Genomic DNA, 22,546 nt, shown 5'->3' on the forward strand with positions numbered 1-22,546 from the left:
ATTTAATAAACTCTTTCAAGTGTAAAAATATATCAATGTATCACCTAGGAGTATACAGTATATCAACAAACTGATTATTACAGATTCTGGCTACATGTCTTTAAAATACATTCTCAAAATAACGGTTCAGTATTCATTAAACAAGATCTATTACTTTTCAAGTTGTCTTCCAAAATGACCTTAATAAATAAATGAGGATACAGTACAGAATTCTCTACCAGGCAAGGCATCTTTTTCAACTTTTCGTGTACAGGCCACAGCTGGCAAGTCCTAATGTTAAGCCAAATAGGTTTTTAGAATAGAAAGACACCTGATTGGCTGATAGTGTTGATCAACTTTCAAGCCAAAAGTGACCAGCAATCGACCTCAGTAGATATTACATGAACAGTTGTACACACACACACACGCACAATTCCCTTGTGCCTGAAAATGTGAACAGAACTGACAGACAGTCCACACAGTGCAAAATTAGAAATCAGAGCAGGACTTCCAAATGAAGGTTTCCTGCCAAACAGGCTGATGGAGAGACAAACCTAACAGCAGCAGCCAAACATTTAGCAGCATTTGTCTGGAGGCTGGTGGTGATTTCAAACCCTGTTCACTATTCCAGCACCGTGTGCCATCCTGCCTGGACACACAGTGAATCCTGAATATATACTGTATATATGTAGTGATATGGATAGTCGACTGTCTGTCCCTTTGTACTGTATGTAGGTCCTGTTGTCCTTGTACCATGTGTGTTAGTATGTTAGTATGCTGTTGTGTTGCTATGCAAGGTGTCAACATGTCTGCACCAAGGTCACCAACACAAATCGCTGCACATTTATTGCTCGGGGCTTTCAGGTAACATAATGCACTCTCTGGCGGCCATGTTGGAGGCTCTCAGCTCTTGCGCAACAGTGGCTGTGAACAGCTGAATGCACTTTTAAATGTACAACTTGGCTGCCAGGCACGGTTCATTGTTGTGCTGTGTTTGACTGAACTGATCATTTCATCACTGATCCATCTGATTGATTTAGTGTTTAGATAATGTCAGCTTGTTAGCTAGCAAACTAGCAGCAAAGACACTGATGTTAATGTGAACATGCTAACGCTAGCTGCTACTAGATACATTAGCTAGTGTGCTAATCAGATGTGTTAACAACAAGACAGTGATGGTTAGCTGACCAGATACTATGGTTAGCTAGCTTGTTTGTTCAGGTTAACTGAGCTGACTCTTCTCAAGCTACAACTCAGAGTGTTTTGGAGTAGAGACTAGGGCTAAAGACAAGACAGTTTACTGTGTCACAGTAACCAAATCCACCTTATCACACTATTCACTTTTACTGAGAACGTTACTGAATGGATCTACAGCCACACCACAACAAGCTTTTTCAGCTCGCTCTCTGTTTCTAGCCTGGTTGTTATTTATTTAGACATTATGTTGCACAGCCAGTTCTCCACTGGACCTCCATGATGGCTCCAGACGAGGTTGCTGGGAGATTTGTGACACAACTGCAAAGCCTTACTGAATAAGCGATTGTGATTCTGTGCTGGCCTTAAGCCATTGGCTGCAGAGGGGAGATGGGGGTGCAGTCTTGGTCCGGGTCCTCCATGATGGACTGCAGAGCCTCCAGTCCCTCTACAGACACAGTCAGACTGCCCACCACCAGGCTGCTGTCCTCTACATCCACCACTGCAGGACACAGAGACACAGCAAGGCGCCGACTATCAACATGAGACAATTTGGCACGGGGGTGTATCTGTGTGTATCATGATTTTGCCTTAATTTGAGGTCCAAATGCGTGTGCAAGAATAGAAAACATGGAAAAGTGTGCATTTATGTATGAGGGTGTGTGAGAGAGAGACATAGAGAAAGAGGGAGAGAGAGAGAGAGGAAAAGAGCGAGCTGCACATGCATCTGCTGTCTGTCATGGAGTTGAATAAAATCATGCCACTTGTGTGTGTTTATGTGTGTGTGTGTGTGTGTGTGTTCTAACCGTTCAGACTGGTCTCGGTCAGGTCCTGCTGCTTGTCCAGGATGTCGGGGATCCTCAGATAGGCCACGCCCACGTCCTCACACTCCCTCTCCTGCTCCTCCTCCTCCGGCGGCTCGCTCACCACCGTGAACCGGATGCTGTCCAGTCACAACAGTCAAGTCCGTTCAAGTCAGATTCATTATTATCATCATTACTCTAACCTTTATTTAAAGTGGTAATCTATGAGTTCCTCATTTTTTTTTTTTTGTCTCAATCTTTGGTACTAATGTGGTCATCGCTGTGGTGTTTCTGCACTGCACTTCCCAGAGATCACCTGTCAATCAAACAGTGTGGGCGGAGCTTGGATTGTCTGTTGCTGCAGTTTGAGTTTCTGTAGGTGGCGCTCTTTTCTTTGTCTTTGTCTGTTCAGCCATAGTGGCTATTGCTGCTCATGCTAAAAGAAAGTGATGTGATGTATGAAGGCAGTTTGTGGAGAAGGGCTTCATAAATAAACAAACACCAATAGTTATCTCCAGTTATGAATCTAGACAGGTAGACGGCGTCAAAGGGCTTAAGGTCGGAGACAGCTACATGTCTGCATATTACATCTCCATAACCCCGAACAGGGAGGCATACGGCACTCTCAACAAACCGCTTCGTCACAAAGCGCTACACAGAAAGCAGGGGACAAATTACATATATCGCAAATTTTAAGATGAAACCAGAGCTTGTGCATGTGTGTTTACAGTCACGCTTGTCATTTCAACTTGATTTTTGAGATCCAATTCTAAAGATGAGATTTTATGAGATCACATCGCTGCATGTCAACACTTGGCCTGAAGATAGCTGTTACATGTCAGCTGTGTCTGTTTTTGATCCACATATTTACTGCTGCTGGTCTGGGTCTGAATCCCACCAGAAACTTTCCTCCTGGGCCTCTGTCTCCCTCTTAGTCTTCCCCGTCTCAGCAAAGAGAAAACACTAAGCGGAGTGGACTTTTCCTGTCCTACCTTTCCATCTGAGGGTTGCGCCCCTGCAGGACTCCCCTCAGCAGCTCCCGCCTCGGCCCGTTGTTCTCCACATCCACGTGAATCACTGGGAAGACAGAACAAAGCACGGGCCGCTGGGTCAAATCTCACATTCAGTACACATACAGAAGGCTTTCAGATATGGGCACACTGACACAAAGGCTGCGCAATTAATTGAAAACACATTGAAATGGCGATACTGAGTGCTTTGATTTCCAAATCCCAAGAGGCTGCAGTTTCTTTTCTTATTCTCAGGGTTTCAGCTGGCCTCCTAAACAATATTCGCTGATGCTGTGCAGAATCCCTGGCTTACAAATCAAGTTGAAAGCTGGAGAGAATATTCAAACCAAGCAGAGCAAACATTAACATTTAATATTTCACCTTCAAGCAGTAAAAAAAACTTGCATTTAAACATTAGAAAACATTATGTCCACATGTCGAGTCATATTTCAGTTACAGTATTCATCAAAAGAATCACACTACAGTCTTTTTTTTGTCAATATTGTGGAGCATTAACTGGCCGATGCACAGACAAATAGGATTTAAAATTAAAATTTAAAATGTATATGGTTTGTTTTTAATGTTGAGACGGATGCGTGAAGTTTGCCTCAAACCAAAGGGCAAAACAAGTGCCAGAAAGTTTAGAAAAGCACTGTATCGTATTTGAAGGTAGATTTAGTCTTCTTTTCTGTGATTGACAACTTAACTGACACTATTTGGATTGTCCTGATACAGTAAACCCCACCCATGTGGTACCCCTCGCAGATTAAAAGAAACACTTATTTTAGTGTATATTGCTCACTCTCTTATCCAGAGCAACTTGCAATGAATGCAACAGCGCAATAAGCTTCAATTCTTATATCACCAACAATCACAAGCAAAAGTGCAAGGTCCCGGACTATATGAGGTTGAAATGGTATCCTGGCACAACTTCACCCACTAACAAGGTGCATGGAATTTACATTTAACACTGGGAAAGAGGAAATTCCAGCAACACTTGCAGTACTGAGAACAAAGACTCATTAGTGAAAGTGTTTCACAACGTGGACACAAACCCTGATGAAGGCCACATGCCAAAACATGTTGGTTTTACTTTCCTTTCCTCTATTCTTTGTGCCTTTACAACATTCCTGCGACCACAGAATGATCATGTGAAAAGTGAACGCCGGCAGAATAAGAGCTGGAAGGGATTTATTTTTCAAGAGGAAGTAGACAGAGAGGGGAAATCAATCAGTGGGAAAATGCTGTGTTGCATCAGTGAGAATTGGGTGAGCAATGTTGTTCAGGCTGGTATTTTATATTATGAACCTTAGACCTTAGACTCTGCTTTTGGACAGTCCATTCGATGACTTAAGATCACACCAACAGTTGCACCAGCTTTTTTGATCCTTTGCATTTTACCTTCTCTCTCACCCAGAGTAAGAGCAGGTATGGATTCAGCGTCTTGTCTGAGAACAATTCAACAGAACACGTGGTTGTTGATGGACACATCTGAGTGAACCTGCGACCTCCCGGTTACAGGACGGTCTCTCTCTAACCCCCCTGAGACGCTCTTACGGTTCCTTACCGTTGCTGTAGTTGTAGTGGATGCTCTTGCCTGGTGGGGGTTTGGGCAGGGACAGGGGGGTTTCCTCGGAGGGCAGGTCCAGGAGGGAATACTCCACAAACAGACGCACCACGCTGCCGTCCCGGGCCGCCCGCGACTCCGGCCTCAGGCTCAGAGACACGATCTCCACACGCACACGCTCCGAGGGCTGGGGGGGGGGCGAGTTAGATCCAGGTTTACAAGGTTTAGTTAAAGGTGAGACTTGTACCATTTTTAAACATCAATCTATCATTTTTATATTAATTGTGATAATTTGGTATACTGTACACAAGTGAGACCATGGTGGAGACGATCGGTAGCCTCTATCTCACACCAGTGGTATTGTTAGTGCTAATGATTCTCAAAATAAATACAGCATTGTGGACATCTTAACAACACAACAATATTGGTGATTGATTTATGGAGTTTCAAGTTTAATTTATTTGCACATAAGCTACAGAAAGAGACAAAACTAATCAACTGTATGTTCAGTTTTGGTGTAGTGGCTAATTTCCCAGTCTCTGGCACAGGGACGTCAATTCACTAAGCCCTAAACTACGGCAAAAGTGGTGCAATGACTGACGAATAACAAGATATTATTATTTGGCCTGTGGTTTGATTGATTATAAGACGTAGATCACCAAACTAGCAGCTTAGTGGGGACACTGCTACTCTCCTGATACTATTTTTTTTAGATATGGCCCCCAAACTATTATATTTTATTACTTTTTTTGATCATTTATTACATTATCAGTTGCTACATCTCTCTTTGTTTGAATTGATTTGATGCCATATTCTATATTCTAAGATATTAGGACTGACCTTGTACCACACTTAATTTGGAGATGTACGGTGCTAACTTAGAGGGAGTGGACCAAGCCAACACAAACAGGGGGCTGCTATTCAAAAACAATCTCCTGCTTGTGTGCAGCATAGAATCGATCTAAACCTCGACAAAAACATAACACCTGCACAAAACACACCACAATCAAAACTTAAGTTCAATTTTGTTTTCCAGAGCTGAAGATCAACTCCTTCCCTCCCCCCAGCCGCTGTGTACTCCCCAGCAGCGAGGCCCAGGCTGTGGACATCATAACAACGCAACAATCCCAATAACCTTGATACACTCCATCTATTCCATCCTTGTGCAACAACTACATCCTCTTTCCAAGGTTCTTGCCAGTGTTGGAAGAGGTAAACAGAGGAGTGGATTCTCCGTGCTCTCGATTCACCAACCTTCCTCCCTGCCGAGGCCTGCCCAGGAACAATGCAGTCATCGCTGTCCGACTGGGTCGATTCGCTCTGATCCTCCTCGGCTGCTGGGACCTCCGCAACATCTGGAAGGATCCGACAGGGAGCAGGAGAGGAGGAGGAGGAGGAGGAGGAAAAAAGGCACGAGAAAGAGATAAATCATGGGCACTAAAAAGAGAAGACTGCTTTCTGTAGAAGTAGTCAACGCAGCGTGATAGAACTGGAATTGGCAATGAACTCTGCTTTGAGCGAGTGTCTGTACAATAAGCATGCTTTGTGAGGGGGAAAGAAGAGTGAATGATGAAGAGGTTTGAATGGATCATCTCCTCAATAGCAACTGGCATTGGGATGGCTGTTGATATCGAGCATCACGCAACCGGTGAGTAAGATGTAAGCCCTCTCTCCCAAGGCCGTCATTAACATTTATGAAGCCGGCCAGACCGGTCTTAAGATTATTGGCAGCAGCATTCAATATTTATGTCTGTTCTGGTGAGGAAGCATTGCGAGAAAACAAAAACATTGTCCATTTGCACTTTAAGGAAGCGTACAAGCTTAAAAACAGGATTTGTTTCCCAACCAAGCTGTTAGGGATTTGGGAGATGATGCTGGACTTGACCCTTGATCTTGAAAGTGAATTGGTTCTTACTTGCTACAGTGTAAATCGAGACATAGGAGCGGTACAGTAGTGGTTTGTAAACAGAGAATGGGAAAAAAATAAAGCGAGAATTGATAAGAAAACTTCAGTGAAGTAGCCACTTCTTGAAAAACACTGAAAAGTTTCAGTCACATTTATTATTTTCTTCCTTCTTCAATATTTTCAGTGTTTTTGTCCCAAATGTTTATAAAAACATTGACAAGTTCTGATCATTATGTCAGTATTTTCAATCATTAATCTTTTCCTACCTTCTTCAATAATTTCCTCAGAAATTTCAGAGTCGTCAGAGCCGGACTGAGAGCTCGCTGGAATCAGCTGCCCTTCAGAGAAATGAGACTCGTCTTCCTCATCCTCTTCCTCGGTGGTGCTTGGAGGTGCCGGGGTTGCTTCAGAGACAACCTGTGAATTCACAACATCATTTTAGAAAAGGCAATATTTGTCTTACAGAGGTATTTTATGATGTTGCATTGCAGGGTACTAAATTGGACTGTACATCATCTCCAGTAGAAATAGTACAGAACATTTGGTTTCTCTTTGGGTAACTTTATATTTACAGGTTCTTTGTTAAATTGTACCATGAAATTGAAGGAAAATTTGTTCATGTTATCAGCAATCTATCCTTGCTTAAAAAACAGTGACATTTGTATTGTTTTTAAATGTTCTCGTAATGAACATCAGGTTTTTCCAAAATGGGTATATGGTCAAATTGCAATCCTCATTTATAAATCAGCGAGCCTCTGAGCTTACCTTTATTATAGGCGACAGCTTTGTCTCTCTCTTCTCTGGAAGCACACTGGCACTTGGCGAACTCCCATCCTCAACCTACCAGAAGAAAATATTGTATGTATATATGTATTTGTTGCTGAAAACCAAAAACTATATAGGTGCTACACTCTCTCATTAAAAGCAACAATGTTTATTTGTTAGACAACTTACATGAAAAGGAAATATTTTCTAATGATGTGTTGGCTAGGAATTCTGCACACCACTAGAATTCCTTGATTAGAAAGCTATCTGAAGCACGAGAAAAACATGCAGTCTCTTAATGTAATAATGTGAAAATAGTGTGGGAGGTCAGAAGTCAGAGGTCAGCTACAGAACAGCACCCCTGCAGCTGGTAGGGATCCAGTGTTTTGATCAAGGACTCTTCTTGCCTCGTCCTCATCAGGTAAATTGTGGGTGCTTAGCAACTTAATGACGCTGCCTACTCTTGTTTGACTGACTTATCTGTCAGCCAATAAATCTTAAGGCTGAAAGGTTGAGCGCATTCCTATTGGAGCACCCTGTTCAGCTCCGCCTCAGGTTTCCAGACCGTCACCTCGGCATACCTGCTGAGCACCAGGACATCACCTAACCCCAACCGAGAAATCTCACCTGCTCGTCTGTAGCTGTGACATCCAGAAATTTGACTTTTTTGGCACCCAGTCTGTCCTTTATCTGTGGCTTCTGCCTGGGCTTTGGCAACGGTGCCTGATGGTCAGAACACATTCAGACAAGGCATGTAGAGAACATCTGTGCAGAACAGTATCACTATTAAACTGTTGGTAGCAGAGCAGGAAACGATTTGTTTTGTCCAGGGGCCACAGTGGCTGGTTCACGAGCCACTCAGCCAACTACTTTCACGATTTTAGAAGCACTCAGCATTTTTAGAAAAGAATAGGATCTCCGAATGATGCCAAAGTGGCTGGCAGAGTAGACGAAAAGCCACAGCCAAAATTTACCAGCAGTTGGCCAGTTAGCTAATGGTAATTTCCTACCCTGATTGGTAGACATTAATATGCTTTTTTAATCATTTCAACGCAGCATTACAGATTCAGATTCACCTCTCTCCTGGACAAAATGTTCTTGGATCCTAGAGGTACAATAAAGTCCACAGAGAAGAGAGACTTGTGCACACTTAAAACCATGCAATGGTCATAAGACATTGAATTGATTTAAGAGCACGGAAGAGCCAGGGAGAAAAGGTAAAGGTTTTTTTAATCAACATGCTTAACATGGTGAGCAGGGAACAGAAAATTGCATGGCTCTAGGTATGTGGACGTTTTCTCTCTTCTCTGTGCTGTTGCAGTAATGTTACCCTTACAGATGCATTGTTCAGCATTAACTGAGCTCCTTACGTTAGAAGCAGCAACCACCGGGAGAGAGGTGGAGTGATGAGGAGGTTCTTTGGCTTCCTTCTCTTCCTTCAGCGTCTCGTCAACATCTTTGTTTTGCAATTCTTTGTCTTTCTTCTTCTCTTCTTCCACATTGTACTGCTCCTGCTGGTGCTCAGGAGTTTCCTCGACTGGCTTCTCTTTGGGGACAAACTTGGCCTGTTCAACAGTCATGGTCGAGCCTGGCGGAGGGAGGTAAGTGAACTTCCACTTCAGCGTGACTTCAATATGACCGGTGGAGAGTCCAGAGGAGTCGGCCAGCTCAAACACACCTGAGGAACAAAAGAGAAAACCGATTCAATTTGGTACAAAACGCCATACAATAAACCATGAAGGAGGACAGGAGTCGAGACCGCTTTAGTCGAGGCCGAAGTCAAGACAAAGGATTTGTCTGGGCGAGAACAAGTCAAGAGATAAACCAGAGTAACCAGAGTTTTTCTCTAATTCATTGTGGCAGGATATACCAAATATTACAGGATTGCAATCCAATTATAAGTAGAGCTGCAACGATAAATCGATTAATCGATTAGTTGTCAACTATTAAATTAATCGCCAACTATTTTGATAATCGATTAATCAGTTTGAGTAATTTTTTAAGAAAAATAAGTCAAAATTCTCTGATTCCAGCTTCTTAAATGTGAATATTTTCTGGTTTCTTTACTCCTCTATGACAGTAAACTGAATATCTTTGGGTTGTGGACAAAACAAGACATTTGAGGACGTTATCTTGGGCTTTGGGAAACACTGATCGACATTTTTCACCATTTTCTGACATTTTATAGACCAAACAACTAATCGATTAATCGAGAAAATAATCGACAGATTAATCAACAATGAAAATAATCGTTAGTTGCAGCCCTAATTATAAGTGTAACCTACATTGGCTGGACGAAATATGGCCAAGCAACTGTGTTTATGTCCTGCCATCATGGTACATGGTATGCAGGACATTATGTCATCATGGTGTCTGTGTGTGTGTCTGTCTGTGTGTTGACACATTGTTGCGAACACAATAACTCAACAATAATAGCCTACATGATAGAAACTTCACACTAATACCGCCCATGTGTTATGTGAAGACAAGTACAGTATATTGACATAGAAATAATTGCTAATTCATGCATTAATTCGCTTAATTAATGACCTACTTAGCATAACGAGGTTTGTTTAATATATCATGGTGATTATGGTGGGACATTAGGCAGCTCAAGTGTCTCTTAATAAAAAAAACGTGATTTTATGCAATCAATTAATTCCTCAGTGAGTGAGTGAGTGGGTGGGTGGGTGAGTGGATGGATGGATGGATGAATGGATGGATGGATGGATGGATGACAAGAAAAGAACGGTTGTCTTTTCTTGTCAGTTTGCCAAGCTGCATATTTTTTATTTGAAACGTAAAATAAATCAATCAAGGCATGTTTTTTGGAGTGCGCATTTCCCTTTTTTTAAAATCTTGAATTGCCTTTTTGAAAACAATGCACCAGAGAAGCCTTATTTTATGTATATTTTCTTACCCAGCATATGGGCTTTCTCAGTCAGACCAAAGAAAACAAACTGTAGGAGTGATTGCACCCTGAGACCACAGAAGTCTGGACTTGTGACTGATCTCGAGTATCGCAACCCTGTCATCGAGTCCCTGGTAACACAAACCCCAGTTTTACTCACCGGTGATCCCCTTGTCGTGGGCCAGCGACAGCAGCGGCACCCGGGCCTTGCCCAGGTACGCGTCCATCTGCTCTTCCTTGTAGTCGAACACGTAGAACTGCAGGGCCTCAGACTTCAGGTAGCGGTCCAGGTCGGAGTCCATCAGGACGGAGTAGGCCTTGAGGTCAGCGAAGCGGGGGTCGCAGCAGTCCTGGACGGTGGCGGTGTCGTGGTCGGGGAAGTCGGAGAACTTGTAGACGACGAAGGGACTCGGCTGCTCGGAGCTGCGGGACCGAAGGCTGCGGCAGCGCTGCACAGTGACGTACAGGACGTTCGAACCGCTGTTGGGTGGCGGCAGCTGAGGTGTGGAGATGGACAAAAAATTAACGGTTTAATATAGAGTTTGCATCACTCTGCATACAAGGCTAGGTTTATCATATCTATTTGTACATTAGCATACATCAAGTTTAGTATATTTATTTAAAAAAAAAACCTTTCTAAAAACAAAAACACTGTTGTTTTGACATTTGCATTCCTTAGCACTGACTGTTTGTAATGACTGCAATTAGGAATGTTATTTATTCTACTGTTTTATTCATTGTGAGTTCCTCTGGGTAAGAGTGTTAACTAAATTCCTAAAATGTAAATGACCTATTTTACCTGTAAATATGTTTATATACAGTATGTGTTTATGTGAGAATGGCATCCAGTGTAAAATGTAGTCTTGTTAGGTTTACCATATCTATTTGTACATTTGCATACATCAAGTTTAGCATGTTTATTCTAAAAAAAAAAAAAAACTTTAAACCTTTTCTCCCTATTCCTTATTTCTTCAACTAGAATTTCTCACACACATGATCCTTCTATGGCCACAGGAATATTTATTACATCTATTTTCAGGTTGCTGTGGCTCTGACAGCAATCTGGGAATTTAAACTGATTCTACTGTCACACTTACTGTATTACTTATTGTTGCTGTAGATAAGAGTTTCAGCTAAATACCTAAAATGTAAAATGTATCGTACAAATGTATAGTAAGGTATCTCACTAATGTGCAGGTACCTGTCCATCCTCATTCAGTGCAGTGTTGATGTAGCCCACGGCCTTCACCCTCTCCTTATACAGACGGATGGTCTCTTTCATGGGAACCCTGAGCCTCATCCAGTAGTCCACAGAGCCAAAGGACTGAGCCTCACCTGACACACCTGAGAAAGAGCTGCAAACCTTAGACACTGTCTGCTGTGAGGAGAGGACCTCCTTTTATCTGCTGAAGTTCTGGGACGAAATTCACATACTAGAAACATGCTTTTTGTCTCTTTTAAAATGTTTTAATTGCAAAGCTACCTGAGCTTGCACCTGTCAGCAACAGTACTCAGATGCGTATAAAATCTATTGTTTTCAGACTAAATCTTACAGTGAGGGTTACATTTAGTTGAGACTTTTCCATGGAACTCATTTTGTTTATCCAGGGGAAGGTTTGCTGAGCCTGCATGAGTACAACCACAGTCTTCAACTCAAGGCCACAGTAGAAAGTGTTGAGGGAAGGATTACCGTTAGTTTTTCACTTTCCCCAACTAGACTTTCGCAGCCGTTCTGCAGCCAGTGGGGGGATTTGGGCCTGCAGCATCTGGTCAAAAGCCCCAGTCTCTAACCTTCAGGCTATCTAACAGTCCAAATCATTCATTCATTCCATTTGTCGCGAATGTCCCTGGGTATTTTGGGTTTGTATTTTGCATGTGTTGCTGCAAGCCAAATTTTCCATTAGGGACTTGAGTCTTGAGATTGAAATTAAGCAGAATTACTGTCCACTCTCTCCACATTATGCAAGTTATCTAGGCTATATCTGTAGTAAATCTATTGACAAGGTGTATAATGTTTTTCAATGCAAGTCTACAGACCTAAACACTACAGACCTACATATATATATATATATATATATATATATATATATATATATATATATATATATATACAGTATATAGCCTTCTGTAGACCGGCTTATGTGAATAAGATGCACATTTTGTACATCATGTATATTTGCTGTAAAAAAAAAAATTATATTACCATATCCTTCTGTTTGTTATTGATATTTTTATAATGTTTCAACCTATTTTGTACAGCATACATCACATTTTTGGTATATTTTCATATCATAATTATTCTGCATTCATTCTTTCTTTGTCTCAGTTCTAAAGACAAGTGCTGCAGTTATTGCAGCACTTGGCTGCAGTCACACCCTAATAATGCATACTTTCCCCCCCATACGTTTCATTCATACTTTCTACTTAAAATGTAGTGCTGAAATTGTCTGTTGCTTATGTTTATACAAGCCCTATTTGCTATATATTTTTTGCCATATTCTATTACTACTTGCCAACAACCCAATTTCCCCATGTGGATTGTTGAAGTTTCATCTCATCTCATCTTACTCACCGACCAGCGGCACGGTCCCATGAACTTTGCCGTCTTGCTCTAGCAGCTGCCGCAGCCGAAGCTGTCCGGTCGCCAGCATCTGAAAGTCCAGTCCCATGGCTTGATGCAGCTCTAAAGTGACTGAGTAAGTATGGAGATACTCCAGGAACCAGTCGTCCATACGCACCACGTACTGAGAGGTGAACCCATACTCGGGCTTCTGGCCCGTCACCACCGGAGTGGAGTGCAGCTCAAAGTCATAGAAGCCGTACGTACAGAACGTGGCGGGTTCGCATTCTCCGACCGCCTCCAGGGCGGATGGAGACAGTGAGGCGTTTACTATCTGGAGCTCCAGAAGATTCTCTCCACGTTCCAGGTGAACCGTTTCATCAAACTCGTCGGCCTCGTCCTCGTCTGTGATGTCTGGTTTGAAGACGTAGGCTTTGGTGCCGTAGGCAATGTCTCTGAGCTGGGCTAGGGGGGAGCAACATGAAAAAAGACTGTTTCAGTCAAAAGAAAATCAAAGCTGATGGAGATCAGACAAAAAAATTATCAAAGATAATGAAGACCGGACAAAACGACCACTCTCTACACAGTAATGAACCGAAGCGTATTAGCTCCAAGGAATCCAGGGTTCCTGCACAGTTTTCCATTTTAAAATTACATTTTTTCCAGACATTAATTAACTAGATTTGAAGATTTTGGTCAAAATGAAGAAAGTAGAAGGCAAAATGACATCTAAGCAATATCACTTTATAGATTGTGACATAAATGTGTAGTCATATGCTTATGAGGACTGAACAACATTTTTTCAATACTTTTCCGGACATTTTTGAAATTTCCAAACTTTTCAAGACCTGGAAATCGTCACATTAATTTTGCATACTTTTCTAGGCTTTGGAGGCCAGCATTAAAGCCGTGGGAATCATAGTGAACAAACTACAGGGTCTTTTGGAAGTTTTGACAGAAGAAGCCTTGAGGGAAGCTTGGACAAATACCTTCCAGCTTCTTGATCTTGGCTGCTCTCATGTCAAGCAGCTGAGCCTGGCGTTCCAACTTCTGCTCATACTCGGTTTTATCACTGTCCATCTTCTGTGACACAGCGTCAAGCTCCGCCTCAGGACCAAGAGTAGAGAACGGATTCCATTTAGGATTTTACATTTTAGGCATTTAGCAGGCACTCTTATCCAGAGCTGATATAATGTTAGATCCCAACTGTTGTGGGGATCAAATTTGGCTTGTGAGAGTGACTTGGAAAAGGGAAAAGGTTAGTTCCTTGCCCTGCGTGTGACTTCCTCTACCTTGTAGCCTTTGTTGATCTTGTGCTCGATGCTGATCATGTTCCTGGTCTTCTCCAGCTCCTGGATGGTCTCAGTATGTGCAGCTCGCAGCTTCTTCACGGAGCTCTCTGCATCGCTCTGCACCTCCTCCTCCAGCTCCTCCAGGAAGCCCAGCTCACCGCTCTTCTTCGATTTACGTGCCTGTGAATAGAATAGAATATTTATAATATTAATATTAATATTTCTGCTTCATTCAGACACTGAACAATGGAGAGAGATGAGAAAGATTGACAAGAGAGCGTTTGTGTGGATTCATTTCAGTCATCCAGGTAGTAAGATGTCCAAAAAATAACAACAAAACTCTTCTATTTTAAGTCCAATTTTAAGTCCAGTGGATTTTATTTTTTGGACATTGACAAGAGAGAGAAAGAGGCGATGGCATGCAACAAAAGTCATCAAACAGATTTCAACCCATGACACCGCAAGAGAACATTGAGTGAAGAGTGTGCGCTAAAGCACACTTCACTATACACATACATGCACATGCACACACACTGAGCAAAGCAGTGTAAACATGCATATATATTCTGAAGTCACCAACTGCTGACTTCCATTTACCTTAATTAGCATCAGTGCCTCGGTGAGCTCTGCCACATCGAGCTCGCTCTCCTTAAAGAACAGATCATGATGACAGACAGGGATTGGTGTGAATAATAAGGATGGACCGGACATGTGTCGGACATGCAGAGGTTTTCAAATGCAGCTACCATCCACACTAGACCTGACCTGGGTGGGCTGTGATGCCAGCCACCAGCCGTATGATGCTACATTTTGAGCTCTCTACCAGTCATTTTCGCAGGTAACCAAAAAAGTTATCTTCTATTCTATAAGGAATTTTACTGGTACAATAGCAAAAACAGCTTCACTTTTGAAATGAAACAGCCACTGCGGCCAGTAGAAGTTAGTTTCCTGCCCTGTGGTTTACCTCAGTGTAGAACTTCATACGATCATTTAGTTCATCCAGCTGCTGCTTCTGCTCCAGGAACTGGATCTGAAGCCGCTTGTTTTCTTCTGTCAACTTCTCATTTGTATCTGAAAAAACAAATCACACTGATGAAATCAGGGAGTTCAATCACATTTTACATTTTGAAATTCAATAATTTTGGACTGAAGATTTTGGTCAGTGTTCAATATGGTGTATGCTCCACTCTCTAGCAGAACATTATTCTTGACAATATCCCAATATAGGAACTGACAGTAGCTCTACAAATGCATAAAATGAGCTGTCATACTTTTCCCTGACTTTTTGTCCAATTCCAAAATATTTCACCAGCATTATTCATTATCATGGACAAATTCATTTTGTATACTCTTCTGGACTTTCCAGACCTGTGTAGGAACCAAGTAAATCAATCCTGTGATCAAAATACAGCGCAGGCAGGATGTGAAACCAAAACTGCACCAGTACCCCTCTCAGCCTTGATTTTGTCCAGGATTTCATTCTTGTCAGTGAGATCTGCCTTCAGCGCCATCTCCAGCTGGGCGATCTGTACCTTCAGCTGCTGCTCCTGAATACGCCATTTCTGTTGCTGAGACACATCCAAGGTACTGGAAACAAACAAAAAATAGAATAATAATTATATAGATATACTGTATATAGATGTTGATATAGTTAAGATGTTGGTATAATCAATGAAGACCAAAATAACCTTGAAGTTCTCCATACATCTCAACAGTTATGCGCTACTGACTAAAAACATACTTCATGTCCTTTTGCCTCAAAATACTGTATGTCAGTGGTCCTTAGGTTCCAGAAACTTCCCAAAAAAACAATCATTTTTGTCCTGTGTTAAAACAAGTCTGCAGCAGACAACTGACAAAGAAAGCTGACAATCTAACTTAAGTAAAACAACTGAACACTTAATAATTTACCAGAATTTAGGCTGCTCACCTGTTTACCAGTTTATCATAATTCTCCTTCAGCAGGTCCCTCTCCTTCTCCGCATCACGAATCTGCTCTTGCAACTGTGCAACACAAGAGATGTGAAGAACAGATGAGCATGTTCTGTGTGAGTGGTGGACGACATGTGCTGTTCAAACACTGTTGCCCTTCTACTGGCTCCGTTTACGTGATTCAGTGGACTGAAGACATTTTTTCACTAGGAATTTTATTGTCATAGTTTTACACAGTCTGTCAGATTGGCACAAACTTAACATGGATTTTGAGTCCATAAAAGCTTTGTTTACACTTGTAAACACTGGAGTAAAACTTTTGTATTTTAAATTCTGATGGGTTAAGAAAGTTCCAAAAAGTTGAATTTCCAATCTACAAGTCAAATTCTCTAAGAACATATTTGAATTTAATATACATTTAGATTTGTCAAACAAAGTCTGGATTGTATCTTTAAATCACAAACAGAATGGGCTGGAGTTGAATAGTTTTATGGTGAAGTTAGTGCTGCATGATGTGCTGCAAGCCAAATATTTAAATTGCAAATTATGCATCATAAATGTAGACACAGCTATTTACATATAATAACTTTTTCAGCACTTAAAAGTGTGTGTGTGTGTGTGTGTGTGTGTGTGGGGGGGGGGTTATGAGTCGGGGAGTGGTGACAATACATAGGATTTAATAATTCTGAATAAAGTTTAAGATTTTCCTTGACATGCAATTTGATTTGTGGACCTGGATTCTGTACAGCATCAGAATACCTTGGTCTGAAACTCGTCTCCCAGGCAAATCGCAGCCAATATTGCGACTGTTATTTTTTAGATTCATTGTACAGCCCTAGTTTGATCACTGATGGAGTGTTTTTTGCGTTCAGGTCATTAGCGCTCACCTCCTTGGTCCTGATGTTAGAGAAGGTCATGTTCTGCAGCTGCCTCTCCAGGTCCAGGCTCCTCTGCCTCTCGTCCTTCAGCTGACCTGTGAGCTCGTCCACCTTCGCCGTCGCCACGTCATGACTGGCCTTCATCGTCCTCTGACTCTGAAACCCCAAAACGGATGTTCCAACAACTCACATCACCTCATTTAATTCTTAATATGTACAAGTCCTACGTTTTCCTGAATGCCCACTGCTCTGTTGCTGATGTGTCTCCGACTGCAAAAGCAATTGTTGGGAATTTTTTTTTTCCAGTTTTGCTCAATTTTCAGCGGTGAGAAGGCACAAAAAAGAATTTTTCAGTGCAGTGTAATAATTTTGTTCCGGAGATTTAACTACAGCTCATGGGCGGGTTTTACCATCGCTACCACTGTGTTTCAGATGTTTTGGGGAATCTGCATGGCTTGGAATCACAAACTTTTCTTGTTGCCCTCAAAATGTCAGAAAGTATAGTTTAGACCCTATATTTTACAACTGCCATTTTTCATCACTGACAGAATTCCTGATACTATCCAAACAACGTTACATACAGAACATCCAATGAACAGAATACGGGAAGTACCCTGCTTCATGCACTGGTTTTTGTTTCCTGCTGCAGTCTTTAGGGTTATGGTTGTTCTTCCTAATAGATTCGCCTAGACACCAGAAATAGTTTGATTAATGGGATTTGGGCCAATAATTTTTAAGAAAATATTCAAAAACTACACCTCACTCCCTGCGTTTGGAGTACCAGCTGTCCCACCACATGGTCAGAGCCGTCCTGGGGAACTTACTGTCAAATTTGGCATTTTCATTTCAGTTTGTTTCAGTTAATAAATCTAAAAGTCATCAGTAACAAAGCATCAGAATCGCTTTTTTTTTCTTCGAAATAATTAACAAGTTTGGGATGTTTTGAAACCAATCTGCATACTCAATAGCCTTTTACTAGGTGATAGCTTTCGTTTTCAGTTTCATATTGGGGGAAAATCACCACATTATTACTTTGTTATATTGTACTGAGGAAGAGAGCATGGCTGTCTGGTCGTATGTTTTTACTAAAAAGGAGGAAGTTGAACTTGACATATGTATAACAATTACAGATGAACTGAAATCAAATATATTTTTTATTTGCCATATAAGTGAGTGTGTTTGCAGCATCGTGAGTACGCTGGGTCAACACAGGGACTCTTTTTCGATTTGCGAACCTGTCCTCCATGGCATGTCTGATGTAACATCTAACAGCCGGAGTACAATTCAGACAAAAGAAAGCAAGTATGGAGGGCGGAGATCCCGGAAATTTACTTGCCAACCAAGGACACAGCAGATGTTGATTTGACTGACGAGAAGCCCCACGCATCACGTCAATACAGCTCTATAGTCTGTAATACAGCCAGCAGATGGGAAAATGGACGCCTGCGTGTCTTCTTGATCACGCGACATCAAGACCATCTCATCTTATCTTCAGGAGTTCATTCTCTCCAAGACAGCTTGGGAAGATCGTTCTCCACAAGGACACAAGTTTCGACTTGGCAATCTCGGATTTGATATTCACCTGGTGAGTCTTCGTTACTCAGTGAGGAAGAGGCTATAAAAGCATGTTGTTGGATCTCACCTCCTGTAGCTGGAGAAATCTGCCCTCCAGCACTGTTATGGCGTTGGCCCTCTCAGCCAGCTGCTTCTGCAGTTTGATCATCGTCACGTTGTTGTTGACGGAGGACCTGGGAGAGAACACAACACAATAGCTGATAGATGCTCCATGTTTTCTATTTGTGTGTGTGTATCTCTGGGATGTTGTTTACAGCGCTGTTATTGACCAGATACATGTGCAATGTTCACAACCTGTATCCTGTATTTGCAATCCTAAAGAGATCTCACCAAAAACAATCAATAGTTCTTACATTCAGGGGCCTGTCTCACAAACCGAGATTAAAGGTTTAGCGAGCTAACTTCAGGCCTAACCCTGGCTTTTCAGTCTCCCGACGGTGCCTCACTATATAGCGGGTACATCACCATGGTAACTTAGGCTGCACAACTAGCTGGTTATGTTCAGGCTATTGGATCCAAACTTATATAAACCCCGCCTCCTCACCAATCAACTCCTAAAAAAAGATCCTCCTAGAGGATCCCGTTACCTGTTTTTATATAATGTTATTGCAGCAATAACATTACAGCAATAACAATAACACCAAAATCTCTAACCTGGTGGGTTGACAGGCTACCAAAACTCTACAGCTACTTTTGTTTACAAGCCCTGGTTTGCTTGTAATTGGACAGTTTGAACCTAAAGGAACCAAATACAAAAATACAACAAAGTAAAATTTTAAACTATGGTTCAGACCAAAGAAAACAAAGTTTAAGTGTGTATGCACCATTAGTCCTGAGTCTGGACTTAAAAACTGAGACACTGTCTGATTCCCTGATAAGGGCAGGAATCTAGTTCCATAGGAAGGGGGCGCTATAGGACAAGACCCCATCTGGTTTCTGTCAAATGTGTGGAGTCCTGCACCCTGGGTGTGGAGAGTTTGGGTAGAATTACTGGGAGCAAGTGAAGCAGTGACCACAAAACGGCTTTAAGTTAGAACTAGCACCATGCGGTTTTACCTGAGTTTGGAGGTCTGCTGCTGCCGGATCTGCAGAAGGTTTTCCTCATATTCCGTCTCCTTCTTCCTCAGTTGGTCCCGGAGGAGCTCAGCGGCTCGGTCCATCTCCTCTATGTGGCCTCGCTGGGACTCAATCACATTCTCTCTGTTGCACAAAGAAATACACACAAGTTAGCTTTATTCTTAGTTATCTTATCTAAGACATGGTGTGTGTGTGTGATATGGTCTCTGGTAAAGGAGTGGTATATGACATGGTATATGTTGTCAGATGAAAACGCTGCATCTCCAAAACATCCACTTTTCCACAAACTAAGAAAAACAGCCTTGTTTTGAGCTTGGTGACCATCTCTCTTTTTAGAGGTCTAATAGGTAAATGTTTCTAAACCCAATGCAGGAGCATGTAATCCTTTAATTGAAGGTAAAAGATGAAAACAGACAACATCGGGATTGCAAGGTTTTTATGCGACAACAGCATTATACTGATTTTAGACACACAGCGATAGAAAGAATGAAAGTGAGAAAGAAAAGTCTGAGAACACACTGCAAAGACGCATCATCCCTCCAAGTTTCGTCAAAATCAGCCCAGCGTGTCTGAGATATCACCTGAGATATGTGCGGTACTTACAGGTTGCGGATCTCGGCCCGGGCGTCCTCCAGCAGGCTGTGCCCGTATCGAGGCAACAGGCCGGTCGGGGGTCTGCCTCCTCCCTCCACACTCCTGGTACCTGTGCAGGACAGATCAGGCTGTTTGCTCAGTGTGGTGAGGATTTGGTACGAACACAACTACATTTAACCTGCTCCACCCTCTTAGTATGACTCAGCAGCACTGATGGTTATTAACCAATAATTTAGTGGTAAGTAATACGGTGGGTAAAATATGACCTCCAGCCGGTGATCATCATGAGGCAAACAAACACTAATATAATGACAAATAAGGTTTTCACAAGAGGTCTGCTCTGGTTGCAAGTCCACACTACAGCTGCAAGCAGAGTCTTCCACCTGAGCATTGTCAGTGAGGAAAACAGAGGAGATAATGAGGTAAATATTGGACTTTTGGACCAACAGTGCAATTGCTTGGCTACAAAGCATTATGCTGGACGAGCTGTTTGGTGAAATTTGATGGACATTTTATGCTTTTTTAGGAGCTGTAAAAAGATGGCCCCACTAACTTCAATAGTTTGGGAGAAGGCTGAGATGGAACTACGGGGGCGAACTCACTGTGGGTTTGGTGTCCTACAAATGTGAGTTTCGGCTGACGTGTTGAGTAGATAATGATTTTCATTTTGGGGTGAAGTATTCCTCAAACATTATAGGCACTGAGCTGACAAAGCTTAAATCCCTGCTAGATCACCAACATTACAAGCATCCAATAGTAAGGAGTCCATAGGTCAGAATCTTATTCCCCTTACAATAGTCCTGTGATCACTGAACTATTTGTATTGTACTGCATGTAAGTTTCTGCTGTATGCTTCTCTGATTACGATGTGTAACACACTTTTGGGACGCAGCTGGGACGGAGAGGGCGTGTCGTCCCGCAGCCTCTTCAGCCCTGAGTTGATGCGTGATTGGACGTGTCCGTACGGCGTCGGCCTCCTGCTCTGCACCTGGAGCACCTGCTGCTTGGCCAACAGGAGGCGCTGTTTCAGCCCCTCGTTCTCGGCCTGCAGCCCCCGGACCTTCTCCTGGAGCTCCTCCATCATCTCCTCCATCTCCACGTCCCGCACCCTGTGGACCGCTTGGCCCCTGCCCGCCGCCAGCTGCTCCATGCGACCCCGGTCCTTCACCAGCCTCATCAGCTTAGTGCCCAGCCTGGGGGATTAGCAGGAGGAGATGGGTAATAAAATTGAAGGATTATGGGTAAAGAAAATCATCATGTCACCCTTTGGTGGTTGTGTTCAAAGTTCAGTAAGAAAAGGGAATTGGACAGTAAATTATACTGGGGAGTTTTTCTGAACATTTTCTAAGCATTGGAAAAGAAACTAGGTAGATCAAGTTGTCACAATATGATTTTTTTTGTCCAGCTCTAGTGTGGCATCTCACTTCTTGATTTTGTCGTCCTGTTTGTGGATGTGCTGTTTGAGGAGCAGGGTCTCCTCATGGAGGCGCAGGAACCTGTCCTCCAGCTCCTCCCTGGACACCCGCGAGATGTCCTGACGTGCCCGGGCATTTTGAGCCACCGACAAGTCTGTCAGCAGAGGGAATTCAGTAAACACACTCATTTTCTCACATACTCATTTACTTTTTTATATTTTAAGGCATGTAGCTGATGATGAATAAACCGCAATTTCTAGATCACCAACATTACAAGCAACCAACAGTGAGGAGTCACAGTGCCTTGACAACATTCCTGTGACCAAATGATCAAGTAAGGGAGAAGAGCTTGGATAGAAAATTGAATGAGAGGTATGAGGAAAAGCAGAAGGGATTTTTTGATGGGAACAAATTAAATATAAGTGCAGGAGGAAGATGTGGGACTGCAAGGCTGCTTGTGCAAAACTATGATCGTCCTCAGAAGCCCCAGCCTAATCTATCCCAGTTCATGCTGTCTTCTCTTTCTCTTTGTAAGGAACAGAACGTCATGTCAAACTGCATGCTGCATAAATTATTAACATATGCTTAAAGTTCTTGTTTGTTTGTTGCCAAAATTCTAATATTAATTTAGGCTTAAAGTATCAATTTATGCCAGTTACAAATGAATGTTTCCTTGCTCAGTGGCAAACAAACCTCCTAGAAAATTATGTAAGACCTTTTTTTTTTTTTTTTTTTTTAAAAAAAAAAATCATTATGCCTCTTCTTCACATACATCCAATCCACAATGCAGCAAATATTTTTAAAAAAAAAAATCTTTTAAAACTGGCTTGAACCCTCTTTAAGGCCTCCCACAGTGTCTTTTGGTGGAACAGGACGAAGAAATACAATCATGGATTTGGACAGAAATCCACATATCATGTCATATGCTAAAACTGAATGGTAATAATAACCAACAGAGCTCTGCTGCTCTTTATGGCAGGCAGCATCACACACCTGGTCCAGGTGCAGCCTGGGACAGGTTCAGCGTGATGTCTCTGACTGGCACTTCGTCTGCTGTCTCATCGTGGAATGTGGACATATTTCAACCT

General features: G+C 42.3%; 1 protein-coding gene across 1 annotated transcript; it reads right to left on the minus strand.

Moving 5' to 3' along the window:
• Positions 1–1,359: 1,359 nt before the first annotated feature.
• rpgrip1l (RPGRIP1 like) lies at positions 1,360–22,546 on the minus strand. The gene is made up of 25 exons (XM_071916296.2): positions 22,452–22,546; positions 21,468–21,612; positions 20,923–21,236; positions 20,053–20,152; positions 19,429–19,572; positions 18,440–18,545; positions 16,807–16,953; positions 15,918–15,991; positions 15,435–15,574; positions 14,952–15,058; positions 14,585–14,635; positions 13,988–14,167; positions 13,685–13,802; positions 12,708–13,160; positions 11,337–11,479; positions 10,296–10,632; positions 8,595–8,902; positions 7,852–7,947; positions 7,225–7,299; positions 6,726–6,876; positions 5,808–5,908; positions 4,554–4,740; positions 2,969–3,053; positions 1,980–2,116; positions 1,360–1,675 (listed from the first exon to the last, which is right to left on the minus strand). Exons 1-25 carry the CDS (start codon positions 22,534–22,536, stop codon positions 1,539–1,541), a joined length of 3,921 nt encoding a protein of 1,306 aa, XP_071772397.2. The 5' UTR covers positions 22,537–22,546; the 3' UTR covers positions 1,360–1,538.

This window comes from Centroberyx gerrardi, chromosome 4 (assembly GCF_048128805.1).
Source record: "Centroberyx gerrardi isolate f3 chromosome 4, fCenGer3.hap1.cur.20231027, whole genome shotgun sequence".
NCBI lineage: Eukaryota > Metazoa > Chordata > Actinopteri > Beryciformes > Berycidae > Centroberyx > Centroberyx gerrardi.